Source organism: Lepisosteus oculatus, chromosome 17 (genome assembly GCF_040954835.1).
Source record: "Lepisosteus oculatus isolate fLepOcu1 chromosome 17, fLepOcu1.hap2, whole genome shotgun sequence".
NCBI lineage: Eukaryota > Metazoa > Chordata > Actinopteri > Semionotiformes > Lepisosteidae > Lepisosteus > Lepisosteus oculatus.
The window spans coordinates 11914475-11940662 of record NC_090712.1 but is presented as its reverse complement, the minus strand read 5'-3'; the positions used below and the strand labels follow the sequence as shown (position 1 = coordinate 11940662).

The 26188-nt window shown below is 36.5% G+C and overlaps 1 protein-coding gene across 3 annotated transcripts in view; it reads right to left on the bottom strand.

Moving 5' to 3' along the window:
- Nucleotides 1–20966: 20966 nt before the first annotated feature.
- asb3 (ankyrin repeat and SOCS box containing 3) overlaps nt 20967–26188 on the bottom strand; it is a 28808-nt gene continuing 23586 nt past the window's right edge. For all 3 annotated transcript variants that reach the window (XM_069179915.1, XM_015363290.2, XM_015363289.2), the window contains 2 exons: nt 25916–26049; nt 20967–21672 (listed from right to left, as the gene is read on the bottom strand). In XM_069179915.1, coding sequence (XP_069036016.1) covers nt 21482–21672; nt 25916–26049 — 325 coding nt within the window. In that variant the 3' untranslated portion in view covers nt 20967–21481. The remainder of the gene's footprint in view (nt 21673–25915; nt 26050–26188) is intronic.

Below are 26188 nucleotides of genomic sequence, written 5' to 3'. Positions count from 1 at the left end.
GCCCCTTCCAACTTTTGCAATCTTCTATAAATACTAGAACTGACCATTTTAATTAAAGAATAAAAAATTAATTTAGATGATCAGATAATTTTAGGTTGCGGTTTAATTGCAGGGTTCAGTATTACTTTATTTTAACATCACATATTAGGCATTGAAATAATGAAAATGATGTTTATTATTCCGTTATTTGTGGTCATATTTTCCTCCACATAGACTTTTCTTTCAAATAACAAGATATAAATCTAAAATTAGGATTTGTCAGACTTGACATGGTTTCTGTGAGCACATCATATAAAAAATAGATAATGTTCACTATCTTTCTCCTCTAGTAGTTGTTCGTTCATGGACTAAAGCACAAGAAGTAAGATGGGACAGTTAATACTACTGTACATACAATTCTAGAAAAATATGAGTGATATAAAGACAGTTTGCTAACAAAATTAACAAAAATCTAAATATAATTAGCATTTGTTGTATACAGTGTGCTAAGTAGTTCAAGTTGGTAGCTGCATCAGGATGTGTAGGCTGAAAAGGAACAAGTAAAGGTTTATTCCCTGCTGAAAAGAGAAGAAAAGAAACAACTCTAAGGCTGTGGAGCCGTTTTCACACCCAAAGAAGGCTCCACAGCCAGAACATTGTGTTTCTTTTCTTCTTATAGTTCAATATAGTAAAAAGCAACTTAGCATTTTACTGTATTGCACATGGAATAGTACATCAAGAAATGGTATTTAACAGGTGACAAAAATCAAAATTGGAGAATTATTTTGCTTTTGAAATAAAGAATCTAAAACAATTAAAAATTGAAAAAAAATTCCAACACCTTTTTTTAAAGAAATATCCTAAACATATTTGAATGTAACTACCATAATATATAAACGTAGAATGCTGGATTTGGGGGATAATTGGAGTATTTCTTTAAGCATTTTTTGAATCACAGACTATTATTTATGTTTGGGTACAGGTGGTTTAGGTTATAAGTACTATATTCACTGAATACAAAGAAAAGCAAGTTACCACATTTTTTTCCTAATCAGTTCATGCATTGAAACTTTAAAATAAATACAACTTAAAATAAAATCTAAAACAAAATTCTAATAATTTCCTGAGATAATTACATCCATTAGACAGACTAAAGACCTATTTAATATTAATATTAGTGTTTCATAGAGCTATCCATAGGTGACACTACATATCAAAGTGTGTAATGGTAGTCTAATTGCAATGATTATAATCTAGTGGTAATATTCACATGGGACTTTTTCATGATAACTTCCTTATGGTTAGTGTGACTGAGAAGCAGACACCAGGAACCATAAGTCACTGTCATCAGATTGGCAGACCACAACAAACTGTGAGAACTCTGTTACAGTAGCACCCTAAAGACTAATCAGAGATCTGTAGTGTTTTCCTACAATAGAAATACAGTGAGCCAAGTCATAGTTTTACAGATAATATTTGGGATCTTGCTATATTACTGTAATTCTAATTCCTAATTTTAATCCAAACTAAATCTCTTACTTCAGGGGGAAAAGGCCATATTTGTTTTTAACATGTATTCAATGCAACAATACTGTCTGCCATAAGTAAGTGGTAGTAAACAATTTGGAATTAGTAAGGAGGATATATTGAGATATTTTAATATGATCAAATGGACAATATTATCCTCTTCATTTCATTCCTTCACAAAAACCGCCACACATGCTCTGTTCCTTAATTCTTGTATTACAAATCTCGTGTTGTGGTAATTCAGATCATGTATATATATATTTCATATTACTTGGCTTCAATACAACAATCATCAAAACTTTCTAAAGCCTTTTTTATCACCGCTTTACCTGAAGAAAATATTCTCTGAAAATGTACCTTGTGATATTCAACACTAACAGTACTGAATGAGTTTTTTCAGAACGTGTGGTACAGTATATAAGGAAGATTTGATTTTCTCTTTTAGTTTTATAAATCTGCAGTTCATTTAATGTGATTTATGGTGCTGCCTTGTTGCACTGTTTCTGGCTTATTGTATTAGAGCAATATACCATACTGAGCAGGGTGGTGACATCAATATGCCTGATCAGGTTTAGCTTGTGCAATGAATAGTATAGAGCTCCACACTGATCATACGAGGAATATCAGCTTAAACCAAAATGTTTTATTTTATTCATGGTTGACTGAAGCTCAATTTTTTGTGGATCATTGTGTAGAAATCAAGTGGGGTTTTTTTCTGTAGACTAGACAATTTTTACAATTACAAAAGGATATGCTTCAGCTGGTTTACATTTTCCATAAATTGAAGAGAACATTAGTAATGGTCCAGGAAGTTGTTATATGCTTGGACATATTTATCTTGTGGTGGCTCAAAGTACCAGCAATCTGTTTGGCTATTTTTTTTTAAATCTACTTGTTTTAAAAATTAGCCTTACCTTCTGTACTAAATTAAAACAGGGTTAGGCATTTTTTACCCTGTTTTTTTCTACTTTGTCTCTTATTTTATTTAAATATCTTATTCCACAAACAAAACACCTCCAATATCATCATTTCCATATCCATCACCAAGCCTGCTGCTACTAATAGATGTGAAAATTGTGCCACAGAAAATAAATAAGACCATAATACATCAGGCTAAGGCTAAGGACTGAATAGTCATTCACTTCATTTGAAGTAAATCTGACAGCATTGTTTGTGGATTACCGATGGGTTTACCTAATTCATACCAAGATGTGTACCTAGACAATTGCATGCCTGTAACCTTCTAATCCTTGGTGATTTTCTTAGTCAGTTCATCAATATTTTCACAGATCTCGCAGACAGCAAATCAACACCATACACTGGTAGAAGTAGCTGATGATGACTCACCCTCCTGACATTAACAGTATACACATTTAGAAGAAAACTCACAGGGTTAATAAAGTGCCTTTTGACCTCAATAATTTGTACACATGCTGCTGTTCAAACAATTTCACTCTAATTGGATACACAAAAGCTGCTACAAGGAAATTGTTTTTCTAATATGTATTGCAGTCTTGATTTAATAATGATGTAAAAACTTTGAATTTTGATTGTGGAAAGCGAACCTTTCCATCCATCTATTTTCTTACCACATTATCAAACTCAGGGTCATGGGGTAGCTGGTCACAGCAAGCAATGAGCACAAGACAGGACACACCCTAGACACACAAAATATAAGGAAGTGTAATCCAGGACATACAGTATACTCACACCAGGGCCAAGAAACCAATCAGTATATCTTTGGACTGTGAGAGAAAACCAGAGAAAGTGGTGGAAAACCACACAAACACAATAATGTAATAATAATGTTTCTTTATTAGCCCTATACAATTTCTTGCATTAGGAACTCATCTTTTCACATACCCCAGATTTTTTTTCTCCATGGAGACACAGACAGAGAGAAGCTTGGGGTCAGAGCACAGGGTCAGCCATTGTACGGCACCCCTGGTGCAGTTAGGGTTAAGGGCCTTGCTCAGGGGCCCAACAGAGTAGGATTTCTCAGCCAGCCACAGGATTTAAAACGGTAACCTTCCTGTCACAGGCGCAGATCCTTAGCCACAGAGCCACCGCTCCGCCCAAGGAGAACATACAAACTCTGGTAGATAAAGTGCCAAGGTCTGGATCTGAACCCAGGGTCCCAGTAGAGTGAAGCAGCAATGCTAACCACCCTGGAATTTATACATAAAATTAAAATTGTTTTTGAAAGCAATATAACAATGCGTCTTTAATGGCAGCTGAACCTAAGGTCAAGAAAGTATTTTTCTACCCTTTATAGTACAATACAATATTCTGATAAAAGAAAAAGAAAATCGTGAATTCAATATCACTGATCATGAAGATACAATTACAGATTACAATGTACCAAGTACAGTATCAAAACATTTAAATAGCTTTGCTAGCTATGTTGTGAAGTTAAAATAGATGTAGAGTATCATCTAGAAATAAGCGAATGTAATGACACCAGAAGATTTTCCCTGACAAAGCACTGTGTCCCTGTGGGAGGGGATACAGTGGAACTGTCAGTGGTTTCATTTTCAAAGATGTCACAGATGGAAAAAGCTGCATCTTTAAAACAGAGTTCTCATTAAACCACAACCACTCGAGCTCAGAGATGTGACTGGCTTGTGTTCTCTTCAGTCAATCAGATTCACCAGGCCTCAAGCTAAAACTTTAAAGAAGAGAACAAAATGAGCTAATGAGCCAGCTGACCTCGCATTTTCCTTCTGGTGGGCATCAGCGTCTAAATTACATCACTAGGCCAGACCTTTTTCCAGAGGTATTCTCTAGAGCTGCTATAGAGTTACTCTTCCAAAGAGGAGCCTTTCCCAGGCACGACCATTCCCAGGCGGCTGCTATGATTTTATAATCTAGGTCTCACCTTGGGCTATATAGGTTCTGTAGCTACTAATTATCTTCCAAGTTCATACATTAAAATTAACTGATAAAGCATAATTAAGCCGTTAAAGCAATTAGGAAATTGCAGTTATCAATGGTCATCTGGAGTGCAGCATTTCTATACTAATTATCTGTATCACACTGCTAGCTCATGACACACACACACAGGGAAATGTACATTTCCCAGCACACCAGATGTATTAGTAGTTGCCGCGGTTACTAGTGGAGTTTCTTTTACATCCATTCATTTTATAACCGCTGGATCCAATATAGGGTCATGGGGGAGTCGAAGCCTATCCCAGCATGGAATGGGCATAAGACGAGGTACAACCTGGATGGAATATCAGTCGATCGCAGGTTGCACACAGGCACAAACTCAAGCCCACTCACACCAGAGCCAGTTTTCCCAGAAGACAATTAACCTATCAGTATAAAACCATGTCTGTGGAACATAGAGAATCCAGGAATTTAACCCAAGTCCCCAAAGCTGTAAACCTGCAATTTTAACCAATGCACTACCATGCCAGCTGAGTTTCATTTCAGTATATTCAAATACTGTAGTTCTTTCCAAAACAGAGTAATAAATTAAAATAACAAATGACCAAAACATGACTGAAAATACATTCTATAAAGCAATTCAGTGCAAGAAAGTGAACTTACTCTTTATCTCTGCAAAAAGCAAAATAAAGAGACAAAGTCAGAGTTTTGTACTATTCGCTGACCTGCTTGAAACACTATTTGGATGGTATGAACTCACTAGATTCCCCAAGGCACCATTAAAATTTTGGATATTAAGCAACTTACCTACATCTCACGCAGGGGTATAAAGGTGTCGATAATCCAGATACATTACCAGGGCTAGCTATTTAAATCCTTGCTCTTGAGGATTAGTGACAATACAAAACTGTACTCAGTTATTGGAAAAGAGGTAATGTTTCATTCAGAAGCAAAATACATCTTTGTATTATTCTATTTTACCTTGAATGGGATTATTGTTTCATTAGTTCAGTTTCATTTAGTCTATTAGTCTAATTTGTAATTTTTGCTTTAAAAAATCACATTCTGTACACCTTTACAGTACTGTACAGTAATTCACATTCTTTTTTAACCGTAAAAAACATTTTCTGGGGATAGGACACTGATTCTTGGAAAGGGCAGAGAAAAAGAGATGAGATCTACATTATCTACATAATAGATGTTAGCACCATATTTGTGCCCATTACACAATACTCTTCTGCATAAGAAGTACATTGAAAGCATGTAACTTTGAAACACTGTGGAATTATGCATATTTTACACGTGAATGCATGCACATTTTCACACTGTAATGTAAATAATTGTATGAAGTGCAAAACACTTCCATAGCAAGAAAAATAATTGAACAAGCTCTAGCTAATTGATTGTTCTACAACAACATTGAGACATACTGGGGACACTTCCACTCATTGAAATACTCCACAAATAGTAATTGTTTTACCAATGTGTAAATTGTTTTAGTATTATCTGATCCAGTTTTAAACCTGACAAAAAATAAATAAGGTGCTATTCTTCCCCTTGCTTTCTTTGTGTACTAACTTAAGTACACGAAATGGAAACTCGCTTTATGTATCATAGGGGAGCTACAAAAATACCCTGTCAGCAGGGTTGTGGCCATGTCAACGCTGTGCGAGCCAGCTGGTGTGATACAGCCGGATGGCAGGAAGGGGGCAGTTAAAGCACAAGCCACGCAGGACAGACAAGTCTCCAGCAGCTTATCACTGGCTGCTGCAACTGGCCCAGACAGGAGGAGTCATTAGCAGCTCACTCTGAAGGACTCAAACTCTGTTGACACCGACAGATGGCACAAGAACAATTTCTAAAGTATGCAGGTTTTTCGGAGTGTTGCAGAGAAAGGACTGCAGTTGGGTTGTGTTAGACTTTCACAACAATGAGCTGTGATATAGTGACCACAGTCCATTCTCATGTTAATCTGAAAACAACCGATGACCAACTCTCCTACAGTTGTCGCAGGATTCTTTTACAATGAAGAAAAGGGAGTCACATTTTGCTTTCGCTGCCACAAAGACAGGAATCATTGAAACAGAGCCAGCTGTCCTATCATTTTATTGACTTTTGTGTACAAGGGGGAACACTGTTTCACAGCCTGATTAGGGGAAATGTGTGTAAAAGGAACCCGAAAGACCAAGAGGCATCCTTACATTGTGTAGACCTTTAGAAGAAAATGAATCATGACTCACTGCCAACAAAATTGAAATTTTACAATTTGCTTTGTAGAAAGAAGGTTGTTTTTCTTCATTTATCTTTCAATTTCCTCAATAATTACTTTCCATGAAGGACCATTCTGGCACCATGGCACTGCAAGATTTACTGTACAAAAACTGTCAGAGCCAAACACAGTAATCTGTTTAATCTACACTTTAATTACAAGTCGGTGTATTTGCATCTGAAGAAAACTGTGGGGGTTCTTCTGTGAATTGCAGTGGGCTTGTGTTGCATCAGTGTTCAATTGAAACAATAATTGAAACAAGAGAAGGTCTTTATTCTGCAGGGAAATGAAGTTATTCCTAATGCCCTATTATGGCTCAGGTTTCATTAAATTCTTTCCCACAGAGGTCAAAGAGAAATCCAATGCAAAGTCACACCAAATAGCATGTCTTTTGGAATAAAGACATTGGAAAAAAATAAATCTAAAAAATAAGCCTGTCTTTTATTATTTTTATAAGGCAGCTACAGTATCTTCTGTGGTTGATGTGAACAACTAGCAGAATTGTTGCCCAGATGGGATGTGCACCTGATGTTAGGCCTCCCTCCTTCGAAGCTGCCAACATTTCCAAACTACAGCATGCAACCTCCTACTTAGGGAATCTGCTATGTTGTGAGGTGTGGATTATCTGTTACTGTATGTCTTTGCATTTAACTTAATATAGAAAATTAGCATGTTCTATATCACACTGATTGCACAATATGCAGTCACATCAGTTGACACAGTCAACCATTCCTTAACAATAATTTAAAAGAAAGAAATGCAGCTAAGCTAAGTCAGGTTAATGCAAAAATATATTCAAAATACCGATATAGATGTTCAGATTAGGTCATGAAATGTTTTTGCCTTGTGGTGTCGAAATTTCAAAGCACATTGTAATTCAGTAACTTTCACATTTAATAATGGAGTTCAAGATCCTCCTTTATTATTTATTTAATATGTTTATTTAAATATTTTTATTTTGCTTTGCTTTCAAAATATTGAATTTAAAATCTGGTTCATTCTGTAGCAACACATAAATGTATCGTATTTTCAGTTAGTTTTTTTAATCATTAGGCTTATTCTTCAAAACTGTCCTTTATAGGCTTGGTCTGCAGCCTCATCCTTGACCAAACCAGGCATGCACACCATAAAAAAAACCAACAGGAATGCACTTTCGTTCCAACAATTCTTGGTAATATTAGCAAAGACTCTTCTCAACAAGGGTTTGCATTTTCAGCTGTTTCTTAATTTCTTAAAGTAGACTGGGACAGGTTAATGTCAAAATAATGGTAATTATGTCATAATAAGATGAAACATTTTGTGAGCAACGTTCCTTAAACAAGACTGATTATTTCTTTACCATGTGCATAGAGAATACAGCTCCCCACATTGTATGCTTCAGAAAATTTTAGTGTCTGTCCAGAAAAATAAGACAGTGGAAAAAATATCAAACTAAAAAATTAATCAAGATAATGTGGGAAGATTCCTCTGGGATACAGATGGAACACGTGCCAGTTGTTTGTTTCATTCGCTGTGTGACTATGTGACAGAATTCTCACTCAAGTCAAGGTGCAACGACTTGCAGTTTAATGGGCTACTTCTGAGACTCATTAAGTAAAACAAATCCCTACAAAAGACAATTAAAGGCAGGCATAGTTGTCTAAAATAACAATGAAAAATGCACCCCTGCAAACCCCTTGTAGATTACTTATATTTATACCAGACGCGTATTGTGAATTGGTGCTTCTGTATTGCCTCTGCCTTCAGTTCTAGACCGTGTCCAAGACCATGTGTTTTAAACACATATTTTAGCTCATTAATATCTTAATCGGAACAAGGTTCTGGAGCTACTTCTCTCAGTTCGTTATGTGCTTCTGCTACAAAGAAACTTGGTTGCGGTGACACTACAGGGTGTCAGGACTGGGCTTAAAATAATAAATATTTCACAATGACAGGCCAAAAGAACTGATTTTTTTGTCTTGAACCAGAAGGGTATGAGGGGAACTTCAAATTCAAGTCTTTAAAATCCCCACGGACTGTTCAATTTGCTTTATATAGCTTAATGGTTTGTTCAATTAACATGAAACAACAGCTCAGACATCTCTCCAGGAAAAGAATCATGGTGCTGTTTAAATTGCTCCAGTTCAGAAATGGGATTTAAATACGGTGATGTTTGCAGTGACCAAATTAATATCCAGCCATGCCAAGCTCTTCATTAAGGTGTATAACATTGCTGAATAGGGTTGGACTTCTTGAGGGGATTTATATAGGCCAAGCGCACTGTGGTATCTTGAAATTTAAAACTCTAGGCTTCACTCACATGCTCTGCAATCTCATCTTAGGTTCCCCTCATACAGAATTCAGAATTCATCTGTATGGCGCGGTGGAGTGATTCTCTTTTTATTTCTCCAGGCAAATAGTTCTATTGATAGATTTTAGGAGGGTCCTGTTGCGTTGGTAGTGCCAAAGTGAAATTTCGTAGTGCCTCGTCAACTTTCTTCCTGTACTTACTTCCTGAAGTTATCTTACTTGTACTAATGCTACATAATTAAACCTTTGGAATATGCTACTTTAAGTTTCAAAGTGGACATTTCTGATATTGGGAATACGCTGTAGGTTTCCAAATGATCAAATGTTACTTAATAAATGTTAATTTATCTACAAACAGCATATTTGCCTACAGATGAGAATTGGAGGTCAAGTGGAATGCAATTGTACCATTCAAGCTTTCTGGAAATGTGCTCTAGTTGTTTTAAATCATCATCAGTAAAAAGCATGTCTGATATGGAGGAGCTTATCTATTGTATGGTGGTGTCTTATTCAGGGAATAACTAGTTCTGATCTGCCCACACTGAGTGCCAGAGATCAATTCTGGCACTAAGAGCCACATGCAAAATCAGATTGTTGGCATTTATATATTCCTTATGGAAATCCAATATTTTACTGGGGTATATCTTAAGTAATACTACTGTATCATAATTAAGTACAATGTTATTTGCAGTAAAATACCATGGTACTCAATAGAAAAAGACTAAAGAGCTATGGTATACCAAATAAAGCACTGCAATATTTCATGATATACCACTGTGAAGCATTGTGGCAAAATCTAACATTGTAACATCATTATTGTTACAGCATCTACTATGTACAGTATAGCTGAATGCACATTGAACATTGTTAAAATCTCAGAAATCTATCTTTATAAACCAAATTAAACCAAGGGAATGGGGGATGAAGAAAATGCAGAACACAGTTAGGCCCCCTTCTCTACAGGAGCTGAAAGGTGACTAAGTCAGAGAAGATCACCTGCCAATAAAATACCAAGCACCCCCCCTTCTGCCTAGATGCTATGCTGGCACTGTATAGGTGAGAGGGCAGCCAGCTAATCAGTGAAACCACAGCCTTGTCATTAATTATCTTATTCAGCTGCAGTGGGTAAAACTGTTTAACACGTTCCACGCTTCCCTGAGCTTGTGCTAAGGACTGCAGGTAAATTGCACAGTGTGATTTCCTGATCCTCCTCAAAGACCTTGTCAGTCAAACCTCGCTCAGCTCTTGGAAGTGGATCCCTGTGGGGCCTGTGACAGATGGCTAGTTTGAGATAATGGTTAAATGACATCTGTAGAGATAAATGGCCATAATGCTGAAAAACTACAGAGATGCTCCTGGGACTTGCTCAGCTCCCTCAGCTCACCTGAGCCTGACACAAAGAGCAGACTGAAATGTTTTTGGTGTGCAGGAGAGCCCTGCAATTAACAAATCTGTACAGGACACAGCACTGCAGCACAATGTGGTAGAAGAATTTTAAGTTAGCTGCTTCAATTTCTTTTCCCTTCTTTCCTCTTGCTCCTTTCTCCCAAATCAGGGTATTTTATACTGTCTCTACTACTCTAGTAGAGGATTGCATCTGATATTCTTTTTATCTTCCACTCAATTTTAATTAGCAATTGCTGCCATCACCTACCTTATATAATGAATTCAGAACATATTTAAGTTTAATTATCTGTTCCAGTATACTTACAGCTAAATTAATTAATTTCATAACTATCTTAAGGCATTTAAAAGTATGGGGATTAGATTCAAATAGAGTTGAATAGTTTCAAAGTTGTCATCACAGGTATTCAATTGCATCCATGCCTGTGCTAATATTTTGGCAAGGCAGTTAAAAACACAACTATAGAATAGTTTAAATTTTATTGAGGAATTAGACTTTATAAAAATATTTCATAATATACTTGGTTACCCCCTAGTTTAGATATGTTTTACTTCTATTTATAGAAAGTCATATATACAGTATTAATATTTTAATATTGTTAGAAGCGGTCATAAAACAATTTGAGGGTTTGGAATATGGTTAAGACAGATCAGAGCTTTTGTACTAGCATGCAATTAATCTGCATTACAGGTTGATTTTTATCACAGGCATGTCATTCTATTAATAAACAGTCTTTGCAAACCAATATATCTTCTGGAAGATGCCAGGTCTTGAAGTAGCTTAGCTCTCTCTTGAGAACTTGCTCCAATGTAAGTTACAGTCCATTTTTGGGCTTATTTTAACAATGATGTTGTAAAGCAAAACAACTGAACCAAGCAAACATCACACTGCAGTCCCTATTGCCTTTGTGCTGAACTCAGCACAAAACTAACATTTAAAACCTCCCATCCCATAACTCCCTCCCCATCCTGGCACATGATTATATATAGACCCAAACCCATGTGAGAATTCCTGCAATTCCATACAATAATTCAATTAAAGTGCACAGGTGAACTATATTCAACAGATGAATTCTATTTACAAGTTTATTCCTTGAGGCCTTCTACACGGCCACTACACCCTTTGTCCAAAACAACTCTTCTACAACATACTGAAAGGCATTAAAAATGCAAAAACAATACAATTTGTTACAGTACTCATTAGTTGCATTTTAAATGCTCTAATGTTTCTCAGGATACATATATCTTACAAGGGTTTATTGTTTATTTTATTGCATTTTTATTGTTATTTTATCTTTTAGGAACAAGCAATTTCTATGAAAATGGTAAAGAATATTAATTATGTCTGATTCTTTCACAATGCTTAGAGGCAGAATTGTCTAAACAGACTTCTAATTCCACTTTTTAAAAATATTTTAAATAGATATCAAACAAAAAATAGGATAAAAAATATAGATAAAAGATTTGTGATATTTTTCAATGTCTCACAATCTGAATGAAAGTATTAAAAAGCTGATATTCTGTATGATCTCCCTAAGCATTTTGCAAGGATTGACATACAGGCCTGATCATCTTTTGGACAGGCTACTGTTCCACCCTTCATCCTGTGCAGGTTGGGACAATTGTTTCCTATTGATGGCATTGACAAGTTAGTTTCACAGGTGTATTGAACTTAAATCAGGAGAAAAAACTGGAGATGGCAGGACCTCAACGTTATAATCCTTGCAATGTGTTGTCTTGCAATTTCTTGCTAGAAAAAGCAACACTTTTGAAACTGTCTTCTAAGAACAGAATATTTTGGCTTAAAGACTTCATCAATGTATCACTTTACAGTAAGGATTTCTTCATTCTGCCTTAAAGGAACATCTACTGTATGTCAAAGCAGATTTCTACTCATATTATCACAGATCCACCTGTCCACTGGTTGGTCCAAACAACAGTCAGCATTACACTCTCCATAACCTCTCCACACACATTGCCTTCTGTCAGGTCTGTTGAGGACAACACAGCATTCAAAGGTGAATAAAACAGAACAGCACACAACACAGCTCAGATGTTCTCTGGCCCACAGAAGACAGGGAATTCATCTCTCAACTGTCAGATTGTGGCCCTCGAATGACCTCAGAGCATGAAAATCGTTTTCTGGCAGACAAGGAGCTACAGTCATTTTGCTGATGTGTGGTTTATTCCTGGATTTTTTCAAGCTGTAGTTACTGCCGTCTGAACTGATTGCATAGACTAATCAAAAAGATTAGACAGTCCAGTGACATTGTGGTGACCTTCTGCCTTCCAGGATGTGGCATGTTCTTCACAGAACAATTTTCCTGATTTTTCTAGACTAGTCTATAGATTGTGGAAGCAGAACATGTCATTTGTTGGGCAACGTCTTTAAAAGACAGACCACCCTTAATCATGCCAATAACAACTAGATGATCTTCATTACTCAGACAAGAAACAGTCTATTGCTGTTCTGGTATTAAGCAAAATCACATCTATTGAAATGGATGATTATACAGATTCTTAATCAACTGTTTTTGTCAATTTCAAGTCATCTAGCATCTAGTCAAGTCATCTAGTCATCTAATATCATACAAGATTGCTTATAACTGTTACAATTTTACAAATTTAGTAACAGGAAAAAGACAAACATTTTCTTCCAGCAAGTACACTGATATTTTATTGAATGAACATGACACAATTAAATTCATCATGCTGATAAACATTTGTCATCAACAGGGTTGAATAACAGGGGGTCTATTAGTAACATATGTGAGTACTGTTGGAAGCCATACATTCTACATCGACAATGCATTCTTTATTCCAGGTTGCAGATTACGTCTTGTGGGATTCTGTCCCATTTCTCTCATAGAACCTGGACAAGCATGTGCCTGCTCACTAATATCCGAGTCTCTTAAACCTCAGATTATCATGCCATCCTATAAAAATTCAACAGGGCTCAAGTCTGGAGAGTAAAGCACTTACAGTGATACTGCCACATTCTCATCTTGCAAGAAAACTGTTGGCATGTAGGTATGGGCATGAGTAAATGGGTTGCACTTACAGGAATTTTATCATGTCAGGATGAGCCTGCAGGAAGGATAGCAAGCAAGGTCCCAGAAGTTAATCAATGCAATGCCATGCCTTCAGGTTGCCATCAACCTAATGGCATGATGGCAGAATTCCAATACCCCATGAATTCTCACTAATTAAGTGATTTAGTGCTTAAGCAACATCCAAACATTCAGTTATTCAATTAGTTTTTTAGTCAATTAATAAAAATGATGTAAAAAATATAATTAATATTACATTATTTTTCTAAAAGCATACAGGAATATATGAATATGTACATATATATATAGTTCGATGTTGGAGTTTCAATCAGTATGGATACAAATGCCCAATTGGTTCTCATGTGATAGACAAGAGTCTATGCACCTGCCATATGTCAGTCTTTCAATACCTCTAGGTGAAGAATCAGCATCTTTTACAGGGAAATTTTAAAATGACACAATATTTTCTACAGCGTCTGAAGTCTGAAACTTTAGATTGTACAATAAGCTTCAAGCCATGTGCCTGTTAGTTCAGGCACACATGCACAGCTTCTTTTAGGAACATCATTGTACTGATGACAGCTGAGCTGTAGGAAAGCAGGGCCTCATTAATGCTCTTGGAAGGTTTCTCAAATCAGCCATGGAGAACAGAGGAGACATTAACAAAGAAAAGAGAACCTGTTCACCTCAAATGAGGTGACATCCACTGAAGGTGTCATGCACCTATGTCTGTTGCAGTCAATTGAGCATTGTTGAAGTGGAAGCAGAGTTTGAAAAGCGAGATGTAGAACAATACAATATAGCCCCACAAAATTCAGAGGAGTAAAATGAGAGATGGTACACAAGAAGTCCCAGTAAATGTTAATGTGTAGAGTAGGTTGTTGCTCATTTCTATTTAGTATAGCTTGGAATTGCTCATTAATTAATGTCATGACAGGCATGACTGTCACAGAAAAACTGTTTGGAGAAAGAATCGCCCAAGGTCCATGCAGTGCTGTAGAGCTGATAAACAATCCAATTAATCACTTATTAAACTATTATATCTTGGCCCTAATAATAGCTTGTTTTTGGCAGACTGACAGAACCTCATTTGTTGTCATAGAGGTAAAGTAATACACACAATTCTAACAGCCAGCCTCTCCAGTAATTGTACAGTACGTTTATCAGAATGATCAGAATAGGGAAGAGGGGCATTTGGTATTTTCTTGGGTAAGGGGGCTCTGGGAGTCAGGAATTTACGGGTACCTATTGTACCTTTGAAGACCTCTCCATTTCCCATGACAAGTTAAATTCAGCATCTACTTCAGCTTGAATGATACTGCATTCACAAAATGTGTTTTAACACATTTTCCCATAAAGTATTCACTGGGAAGATGCACTGTGAATTGAGAAGCTAGGTCTGAGATTTGTTAAAGCCATCCCTTTTTTCTTATGTTAAATTATTTTTGCAGCTGTGTTTTAGAATCCATATGCTTCAAAGGAGAAGGCCTATTTAACCTTTTTAAATAAAGACTAGGGTTATCTTGAGGTACTAGAGATAGCTAAAATGGAAGAAGACATATTTTAGTTTATCAGTCCCATGGGGGTTTCCAGTTAAGGTGAAAAGGTACATTGCATCTGTTAATACTTGGGAAGGGGACTTTCATTATAATGGCTTCTGACATGGCCAGGGTACACCAAGTACACCAGAGGACATTGGAGAGCCTTCATTATTCTCATCAAAAGCTTTATGAATACATTTAGTATTGTGAATTAACAGGACAGACTCTTTACTAAATGTCATATTTCATGTGGCCGACATATGAAGTGACAATATCCTGTATTAGGAACTTTACCCGAGACCAGGACTTGCTCCTAGGGACTCAACAGAATGGGCTCAGCGTGGCAATGGAACGTTGTTGTGTGATATTGATATCCAATCACTTAAGGCTCCCAATCTATGTAGCGTGTTCTTCAATAATTCATTCATGTAATGCAATGCAACGGGATGTTTAGAACTGTCATACTACAGGGGAATGTTAAAAGATTGGCGCATCTCACTTCAGTTAGAAGACATCTCGAAGATACATAACCCTATGCTTAGATAAAACTCTTTGTTTATAGTTTTTCCATTCCAATCACTGTTTTGTCTAGATTACTCTTCTGCAGGTCAGGCTGGTGCTACTGAGCAGTGATGCTCTGGGTCTGTTCCTTTGAATCTGCTTGACTTGTGAATCACAATTGCTCAATGCAACTGAATTATTTACATTCTGGGATACTGGGACAAGTATATTTGTGTCACCGTGAAGCATGACCTTTAGGGTATTATTAATTGAGCAATTTAAATATGTGGCTTATTATTCAGCTACAGTATCTACTCTCAACACCACTAATATCATTCACATCTGTTAGGATACACAGCATCTTACCTTCACAAGTGGTCTTGCTATAACACCTATCAAACTCTTGATATAGCACCTATCATTGTATTTTAGATATAAACAATATCTTTTTTTACATTCTTGCAGTTTCTAATTAGCAGTTATTAGTTATGCATCATCAGCACTGAGGAGTCTGAGCACCATATAAGCTTCAACTTTTAATTAAATGTAGCTTCTCTTGTACCGCCTGGTGATATGCCACTATTTAATTTGAAGAATAAGACAAAACTGCCTTGTCTCCCACAGCAATGTTAAGCGAATAATTAGGAAATTAAAAATCTCATCTCACATCATCTTCCTCTGGCCATAGCAATGAATGCCTCCCTCATATGCCTTGTCATTAAGGGCAGTTAGCAGAGGAAAATTCGTTTCTGTTTTGCATACTTCTTCTTTTCCTACTTTTTGGTCGTACTTTCATTGTATTTGGACAAAATATAATGTATAGAAAACATTACACTAATCTTCAAGTAACTAAAAAATTACTTTAGCTTGCGAGGAATGGCTGTGTATGCACTCATGCATTCTTATTTAGATTTTAGTTTTTAGAACATTTAATTTGCTCAGCACTGACCCATACAGCAGAACAAACATCTGATATGGAGAATATGATTTCTATTAGAATACTATTTATTTAACAAATAATGTATATACAATAAATAAATATGCTTTTTAATGAACATAGCACAATAGCTAGTTGTATTTGCCTTCAGTCCCAAAACAAAAATTAAATGCTTGGCCTAAGGTCTAATTCAGGGAATGTGTGCAGACCTTGATAGTGTTTTAAAGACCATCTTTAATTATAATTAAATTTTTACTCAATTTTGTTTCTCGATTTTTGTCCTATCGCCATCCGTTAAGAACCCCAGCAACTGCTGTTTATTGATTACAGGTATACCAGTTTACCAGAATATACATCTTTAACATATAAAGTACTCAAGTGTTTCATTAGTAATTTTACTTAAATAATGTACACAAAATGAAAACTGTGATATTAAATTTGGTAAAGACCCCTGAAATGGCTAAATCTGTTTATTTAGCTGTCACCGTACATATATAAAAGTGTCTTGACTTCTTTTTAAGACTATGACTTATGTAGAACGTTGCTCTCAAATGTACAGTATTATAGTGTTCCTAACATGTGTTACAGTTAAAAAATGACTACATTTGAATTTCCTGTTTGCTTGGAATAAGAGGAAGTGGATAGAATACTGTAAGAAACATACTGGAAAGAAAGCAGTTTCTTTTAAGAAATATGGTGCCAACATCAGTAAACAAACAGATTCAGGTCCTTCTTCTGTATGAATAAATCACTGATTCTGTCATTCAATCACCTGTATATGCAGTACCGTACTCTGGTATGCTTTACTCTGTATTCCACAGCTGCATGAATGCTCCCTCTGCTGTTCTTTCTGCTCAGATATTGACCTTTCCTTGATACTATTCATTTGAAATTTTTGCAACTCAACTGTGGAGAGACAGAGATTGATAGGTTCTCTCCAACAGCTGCATAAATTGAGCTCTGTGAGACTGGCCATTGATGGTCTTTCTTGCATTTGCCTGAAGATAAAATATTTGGGGTTAGATTAAATTTAGAACGTCATATGCAAAAATATTACAAAGTCATGTTTTGATTCATTTGAGGAATATTGCTACTGTGGAAAAAGTGGTTCATGCCTTTGTCTCTTCCTGTCTTAGCTATGCTTGCAGGAGAGACTTAGAACAACAAAAACAAATTACGATATATCCACTCAGAAGCTAAGATATTGACCAGATCTTGTTTGTGTAATTTAGAACAGTAAAGTAGCTTTTGTGTGCTCCCAACCTTGCAACTTTCTTTCTACTGTTTCGATTTGATTTTTACTGGAGTTTTGCAGAGCATGTTTAAACTGTCCACCTTTGAATCTTAGGATGTTTTCAATTGCGTGACTAAGCTGTTTCTTCCTGATAATTGTCTAAATGTTAATATAACAACATACTGTACTATTCTGGTATTCGCATTTTATTGTCTGCTATTTTATTGTTTTCTGTGCTACAAAATGTAGTTTTACAATTGGTGCAAAGTTCTACCTTAGTGGTTTAGTTTTGCTGTGAATTTTTAACTTGGGATCCCAAATGTCATTAAAGGTGCAATCAGGATACAAAAATAGCAGGGTGCCATGTGTGCATTTATTTCCCTGTGCCATTTACACAGACTGTTATAAAGAAGCGAGCCCCAAGGGTGTTGTCTTCACAGCTCAGGATGCAAGCTCTAGTTTTACATTTTCCAGAAGTCAGGGAAAATGTAAGAGTACACATGTGCTCAGGTTTCATTCTTTGTTCTTCTAAATTTAGAATTTGTATTATAATATACCCAGTTTGAAATCTCCTATTGTTTAAGGCTTAGCTTTCCAGCAACAACTCCAGAAATGCTCCTCTGACATATCTAACTGTTTCAGACATTCATCATTTGACACAATGCAAGCTAAACAGGGCTTAAGAGGAAAGTGAGCGCAAATTGAAGTAGTGGCGCATCTTTCACTGGTGTCACTGTAAGCCTGCAGATGTCCAGCAAGTCATAGGAGTTGTTCTTAAGCCAAAAACTGAGAGGACCCTGGCCAAATGCTCAACCTAGAGGCAGTCTGTTAATTGTTTATTGCCACCTGTAGAATCCCTGTCACAGCTGGTGCTCAAACTGGTGAAGTAATCACTCCTTAGCGACTCCAAGCAAAACACGCAGGAATCTCAGAGTAATTCTAATTATAAAATATTATTTAAATATAAGGGCTGGTATGGTAAAGCAGTAATTAGCTTTGCTGCCTCACTGCACTGGGTGCTCTTGTTTCCTCCCACAATCCCAAACACATATTGGTGGGTAAATTGGCTTCCGGGAAAAATGGCCCTGGTGGTGTGTGCATGTTTGTCTGTGTATGCCCTGCGATGGACTGGCATCCTGTCCGTGTTGTTTGCCAGGATAGGCTCTGGCTCCCTTGTGACCAGGGCCAGAGCCAGGGGAAAAATCTGTAGGGGGGCGTGTGAATTTCTGAGAGGGGTTTCTGAAACGGAGCCGTTGCAACTACCCAAGTAAAATCTCGCAACCATGCCACTGATTAGTGCTTCATGATAGAAGATAACACTGAGCAATCTGGTATTTAGCGATGAAGCACTGTACAGTTTCAGCACTCTCGCAATTATTATTGCCTGGAGTGACAAAATACCATATGCGTTTATTTTTGCAGCTACATTGACGGTAACGGGATTCTGAATCGTTAAGAAAAAATAGTTGTAAACCCAACAGAAAGCACAAACTTCTATAACTACAGTCCTAGTTATATAATGATTGTACATATAAGGATAAACTACTGCAAGGAATCAGACCACCTGAGCAAACAAGATCGTAATAACGTAGACACTATGTAATAGGTGCCATTCCCGGACGGATAGCCCTCCTGCACATCAAACAGTCCGATGTAATAACTGTGAATTCAGAGTAAGTGTGGTTATCTGACCATTGACAATTTACAACTATTTTTCAGGGCACAAGTTAAGTAAGCAAAAGTGTTCAAAAATCTTTTTGTCCAAAACAGAGGAGGCGACGCCCCTTTTTGTCCCCCCATGGCACCGGGTCTGCCCGTGACCCTGAATTAAATAAAGAAGTTAGAAAATGCCCCCAATACCAAACCCTGGGGCTGTCACAACAGAGGATCATTCATTTGTTTTGAAAAGTCCCCTTCCCTAGTTGCCACCCTGTTTGTATCTTTTAATTAAACTGCTCTGTGGTACACGACCCGTCTTGTAAAACAAGCAGAGATGGTAGTAGTCAAATTGGTTACACTTTTAAAAAAGTAACCAATTCAGAAAAATTAAGGATTGACAGCTAGACTCTCTAGTCCAGGTTATTTTAAGCAGAAGCACAACTGAAAGTAAAATGAGTTTTAGTATGATCTGAAGCCAGTGATAATCAACCGTTTTTTCTCATTCTTGCCAATTCATATGTTTTTTTTCTATTTCCAGGACCTGTATTAATGTAACGAGTTAACTATGATGACCTAGAACAACTGGTAGTGCCAAAATCCACTGCTGCGGTTTGAGTCAGACTATCCCTGTCATAAAGGGATGATCACACCTGAAGAAGGCTCCACGGCCGAAACGTCGTGTTCTCTTTCTTCTTTTTTTCAGCATGGAATAAACCTATTACTTGTTCCTTTGCAGCCTACGCATGCTGACGCAGCTACCCACCTGAACTACAATCCCTGTTATAGTTCCATTAGACATACTTCAATAACTGACTTTCTCCTTGAAGGTAACTAATATAATCTCTCTGGTAAAGGCAGAAAATCCTGGAATTATGTAGATGGAAAGACGTACATGTGTTGAAACAATGCAGAAAAATGAAGTGCATGTAATAATCATGGTTTTCATTCCTTTGATATACAGAATAATTGAATATGTTTGAATGATGCCCATAAGTTTACGGGCATCATTCAAACGAAAAACGAAAAAAGGTTTGTTAAACTTCCTCAATCTTTTTTTCTTCTGTTCCCTGTCAGTGTCTTTGTTTTATATCAATGGTCACACAAAGCTCACTAGAACAACACAAGCTGAGGGCAAAAGAACAATTTGCAATGATTCACGATGATTGACTTTGTCACCCATTTACAACACCACAGGCTAAAGGTTAAAATAGAACTCAAGAGCGCTTTAAACAGATGCTAGTTATGAATCTCGCTGCTCAAATGGCAATTACCACCTGTTCAACTTCCCTTAATAACAGCTTCTTTGAGATGCATTGCCGAGGCTAAAGTGGAAAAGCTTTTCAATTGAGAAAATAAATTTCATGCCACTGTATTAAACTGGCCAGACTTGGTACACTGCTCAGTTCTGAAAGCATTTTTTCACCTCCATTAGTATTTATTGGTAAGAGTATAAACAAGACCTGAAAGGACAGAAGTGGTACATAAGCCAGAGAGCCTCACATAGCTGCAAAGTACTTGTCTCTTTAGCATTATAAAGAATCCAGCCACTGGATATGGTGACGGGTGCTTCGTCTTGTCCTGTACAAACTTACAATGGACAAGTACCTGCCTCTAGTGGTACAGGTGGAAATGTTTGCAGAATTGTTTTTTCCAAGCCCATTCAAGCAACTGATTACACAATACACCAGTTTGGAAAACATTTAATCTGGCATATATCTATTTCCTTTGACAATCACTAGAAATTACAGTACCCACTAATCATATTTGTGGAGAATAACAAATTTCATTTTAAAGACATATTTGTGTATTACATAAAACGCCAAGATAATTTTCTATCAAAAAGACACACAGACACCGCACTGTGGGAAAACAAAAACTGAAAAAAGTATCTGACACAATTAAAATGAATTATATCGCTAAGAAGAAGACTTAAACAAAATACAAAATAATTTAAACAGGCCATCAGACAGGTTAATGTGTACCCTTGTTTGACTCAAATTCTTTTACCTATATAGATACATAAAACCAACTTAACAAAGAAAAACAAATACAAATATGACGTTGGAAACATTTACATCAACAATAACTATTTATCAAATTGTTTACGAAGCAATAAAATTAATCCAGATTGTGTTAAGTGGGATATTACAACTGAAAACTTGATCACATGTCCAGGATTCAGTGGTCCTGGTTTTTGGTTTAACTGTGTTCCAGGTCAGATCTTCGGACTGGGATCTGATATGCTCGGCAGACGTCGGAGTACAACAGGAAGTCCTGCAGGCAAACAGGAAGTGGGAGCTGGCGAATAGAGTGGCGTGAACACTTCCGCTCGCTTTGTAGACGAGACCGGATCTCCAGCCGGCAAAGATGGCACAAGGAAGGAAGAGATTCTGAAACCACATAAGAAATGGGATTCTGTAACAAGGGTAAAACTCAGGTGATTTGGAACACTTTGTCAAGAAAACTGAGTAACAAAAATCTGAAAAACCAAACAACTTTAAATTCAGTCAAGAACCTGTGCTGGAGCTATGAGAAATAAATACAACAAAACATTTTATAAGGCTAAAAATAAAAATGATACCCAGGATTAGCTAGCACAGCCTTTTAAGTGAATCTTCCCTGGAGGTCAACAGACAGAATTAACACTGGAACATGTTTCCAGTGTTGTATTGTGTCAAGATCAGCACAATTTTATATGTAAATGAAGGGGGTATACCACCAATCTGAATTCCTTAAAGCAGCTGCATTAAAAGCATTAAATAAAAGGGATTAATTAGCTAACTCTCATTGGAGAGTAGCACCAATGAGATGCAGTTTAAAATGGGAAAACCATTAATTAGTTCATGCAGTAATTAAACGTTTGTAACACTCCAAGTTAGAAATCCTCAGCATTCAGAAATGCACATATATTTAACACTGCATGGCATCTCTATGAGTCCAAGACTATTTAGGAAAAGTAACACCGAAATAATCCTGTAGTCTGCAGTGTGGTTGCTTTCATTTGCAGCTAAAAGAATGGATGCATAAGCTTCACAGTGGTTTGTAATTTCAGACCACATAAGCTTCTGCTAAAAGGAATTTGTAACTAGCTATGCTGGAAGCATGGTGAACTCATGGTCAACCCTGTGGCTTATTTTTCAATTATTTAAAGAAGAGGCAAATATTGCTGTTTCACTCAGGAAACCCTACATTCTCCAAATAATCAAATTAAGGCTTCAGTCTTTACATCCAGCATTCTTACTAAAGTCACCCTCTGAGGGACATTCAACAGTCTCTGTGGGGATCTTTCCACTTTTATCCTGATTGTTACTGTTGAACAGAATGTTTCAGAAAAGAAGACAAACCGGCAGACTTTCAAAGTAATTCACACAAGGGCACCTTTAAAAAAAAAAGTCAGTCCTAATTCCGCCTGCAAAGTAGGTTTATAAAAATGCAATAATTTTATAACTGCACAGGATTACATTTGCATATCTGAAAGACTGAAACAACTGTATATTTTGTGATGGAGAAAACTTAGAAGATGTAAAATAATTGGCATTACCCTTTTTCACAGGGTTAGTATTGCTTTAGGTTAGGCTGCTACAGTGTATGTACGATTAGGGAATTTAGTATTCTTGTTCCTCACAAGGAACACTTAAGAAGAATGAAACATTTAATGTTATTTTTATTATTCTTCTTGCAAAAGTCTTTAGAGCAATGGATAACTCCCACATCTTTTACAAGTTAATGTAAGGAAAACTCAATTTTCAAATACACACAGCATGAGATTATAAATCTCTCTTTGCAATCACATTCACTGGCAGCATGTGCAAATCTGTTATAGTCTCTCCAGTTCAGATTTCCTTTCATCAGTTATCAGCACATCCTGTGAAGATAAACCAGCAAGATGGAGGGGGTTTCAACACCAAACGCTAAAGCTAAAGCAATAAAACCCAATTATCTATCAAATACCATTCAGGCTTCAATTATACTCGGCTTTAAAAACGGAAATGTTGAAAATGCTCAAAATCTCTACACCACTGTATAAGTCATTTAACCTTGGCACACAGAAAAGCACTTTGATCATAGCATCTCTAAACTTGGTTCATTCAATCTTGTAAGCTTAATTGTGCGAAGATATCAATAAAACTAAGAGCAGCAATTCAGCACTTTATCCCTAAAAAGTGGACTAAAAGCTTTTTTCTTGAAAATTTACAGAATATTTGAAAATATTAAGACTTATCAGAGACAGAGAATACCTGAATATATTGAATATATGAAATTCCTTGTTAACTCAAATGCATTTTTACTTGTTAATGTTGTCCGTGTATTGCTGGACCATATTGGTTGTTACTGTGTTTTCCTTTCATTTCATTTCCTTTCATTTACCATTTACCAGGCTCAATATTCAACAGGTTAAATCACCTGTGCCCAATCCACTCACACCACTGAGAGGTGATTAAGTGCTTAAGCACTCAAAATGACACTAAAATTTATAAAGAATAATCCCCATACTTATTTTTTCTAAAAAGGAATCCATTAAATTCATTAATTGAAACTTAGCACAGTACATTTTAAAATGCATGTTCAAGAGAAAATGGAATGACCCAGTAAAAAAAACATTAGATGTCATAAATATGGTAAGAAGTGATTTGAGGACAAAATTAATCTGTTTGTCATGACTAGGGATCTACCAAATTCGAAAAGACTTCACAGTTTAAACATCTACTCTTAAATATACACTGTGTTGTGCTTAAACATACACATTCTTTCTCATCGTTGTATTACTGTCTGAAGTGCTTTTCCCTTAGTATTTTACCATCTAATTCATAAACATGACTTACTGTACTTAAATTCATTGTTGAGCTTTCTTACACTTATAGCACGAGTTTTTATGGGTTAAAATGGATTATGCTTATAAATAATTGATAAAAGTTTAACAAACAAAACCAGATTTTATTGGAAATCACTATTTCTGTGTGAAAAAAATAAATCAGCATGCAACATTACTTGAAAAAATTCTGCAATACACAGCACAAAGTTCCAGCAGAAGTATATAATTTTTTAACCTGGTTCAGAGATTTTCTAATAAATGTATATTTTGTTGTTTTTGTCGATATTCCCTCAGAGTAACACACATACAGTAGATTCAATCTCTATGGAAACTAAAAGAGAAAAGATGATGAAAAAGCATCCAAGAGTTACACAAGATCAAGTCTGAGTCACACAATGTCAGGTATGAGTTTGTGTTGAGTACGAGTCAATGGAATGTTCATCTCGATTCCTACCAGCCTGGTAGATCTGTTAAAGACCACAAGCTGAACCCATTAATGAATCAGTCTGAGATGCAATTAGCCGGATAAAACAAAGTATGGCAAAGAAATGGATTGTAAGAGCCACTAGGGGTAAAGAGTCCAATTTATCAAACTTTTGTTCATTTTGCAAATGTTGATCTTTGTCTAATTCACAAAGCAGCTGATCCAAGAACTGTATAAAAATGACAGCAATGTATGTGTAAATTACACATACATTAAAATATGTATGTGTAAATCAGGAAGGCTATGTCTGACTGAATAAATTAATAATTGGCTACTGGCAAATATGGATTCAGCAACATCAGGTTATTTTGTAACAATGTGAATTTGTATCTGACTCATCTCTAAGACAGGACAGCAGCATTTTCAAACAATTAAATGAATCTCAATGGAAAACACCCAGCATGGAGGAAACCAGCCATGCCAAAGCAAACAACCTACAGCAAAAACCAACCTACAGCAAAAACCAAATCATCATTACCAATGCAGCCTTATCACTCCCAGCTCACTGAACAGACTCTGTATGGACAGTACTCCATGGTATTTAATATTCAGCTCGATTTTCAGAAAAAAACAACAAGCTTATGATCTCTATCTACTTGTGGTTTAGGAAACCATACTACAATATTGGTTGTGTGGTTTTGGTTTGACAGCAGTATTACACAAAGTAAACATTGCTGGGACCCATGATCATTCCTCATAACCCAAAGAGACCCAGGTCTTACAGCTACCCCAGCTGATGGTCTACATACCCCCTGTTGCCTGCTGGCCCAGCACCAGTGTGAGCTCTTCTTCAGCACATATCTCTAAACTCCAGTGCTTTCACTCCCTGCGTTATACAGTGCTTCAGGTAAGCATTGCAATTGAATGTTTATGGGATTCATGTCTAATAAAGTGAAGCAAGGCACACAAGAAACATGAAAGCCATTACCTGTGCTTGTTTACAGACAGTACAGAGTAACAAGGCCATAATTATGAAGACAAGAGACAGGTTAAAAAATAATTAATGCAGTCAAGGTTAAGTTATAAAACATTCTTATCTAAAAATATATTAACATATATTTGTACCAAAGGAGAAAACAAAGGAAAAATTAATCAGATAGCTCCAGTGCTGCAAAGTAACCACAGAAACCTGAGGTCAAAGGTAAATGCTGTCACCATTTTAAAAGCACAAGGAACACTGCCAAGTGAAACAAAAGACTAGCTAAAGAAAAACAAAGGGAGATAAAATACAACCAATGTTTTAAATCACAATCTTAATTTTATGTAACACAGCAGTTGATATTTCTGCCTCTAGAATAACTGTCATGTTTTGTGTGCAGAATATTAACTCTCTTACCAAAATGCCCGGGCTGAACCCAGGTGGAGTTTTCAGCATGGTTGGACAAGGTCTGTTTTACAGCTGGAGGAAGCCGCTTCCAATTAGTGAACTCCAAAGCAAAATTAAGTGCATCGTCCGTTACAGAAGCAGTCCTGCGCAATTACAGAAAAAAGGAAGAAAGAGCAGTGTTATTCCAAAAGTGCTGGCAGTTTCCACTTTTCAGGTTGGGATTCCTTCTAACGACACGGCTAAGAAAGACACCAGCTGTAAATATAATGAGCTATCAGAGCC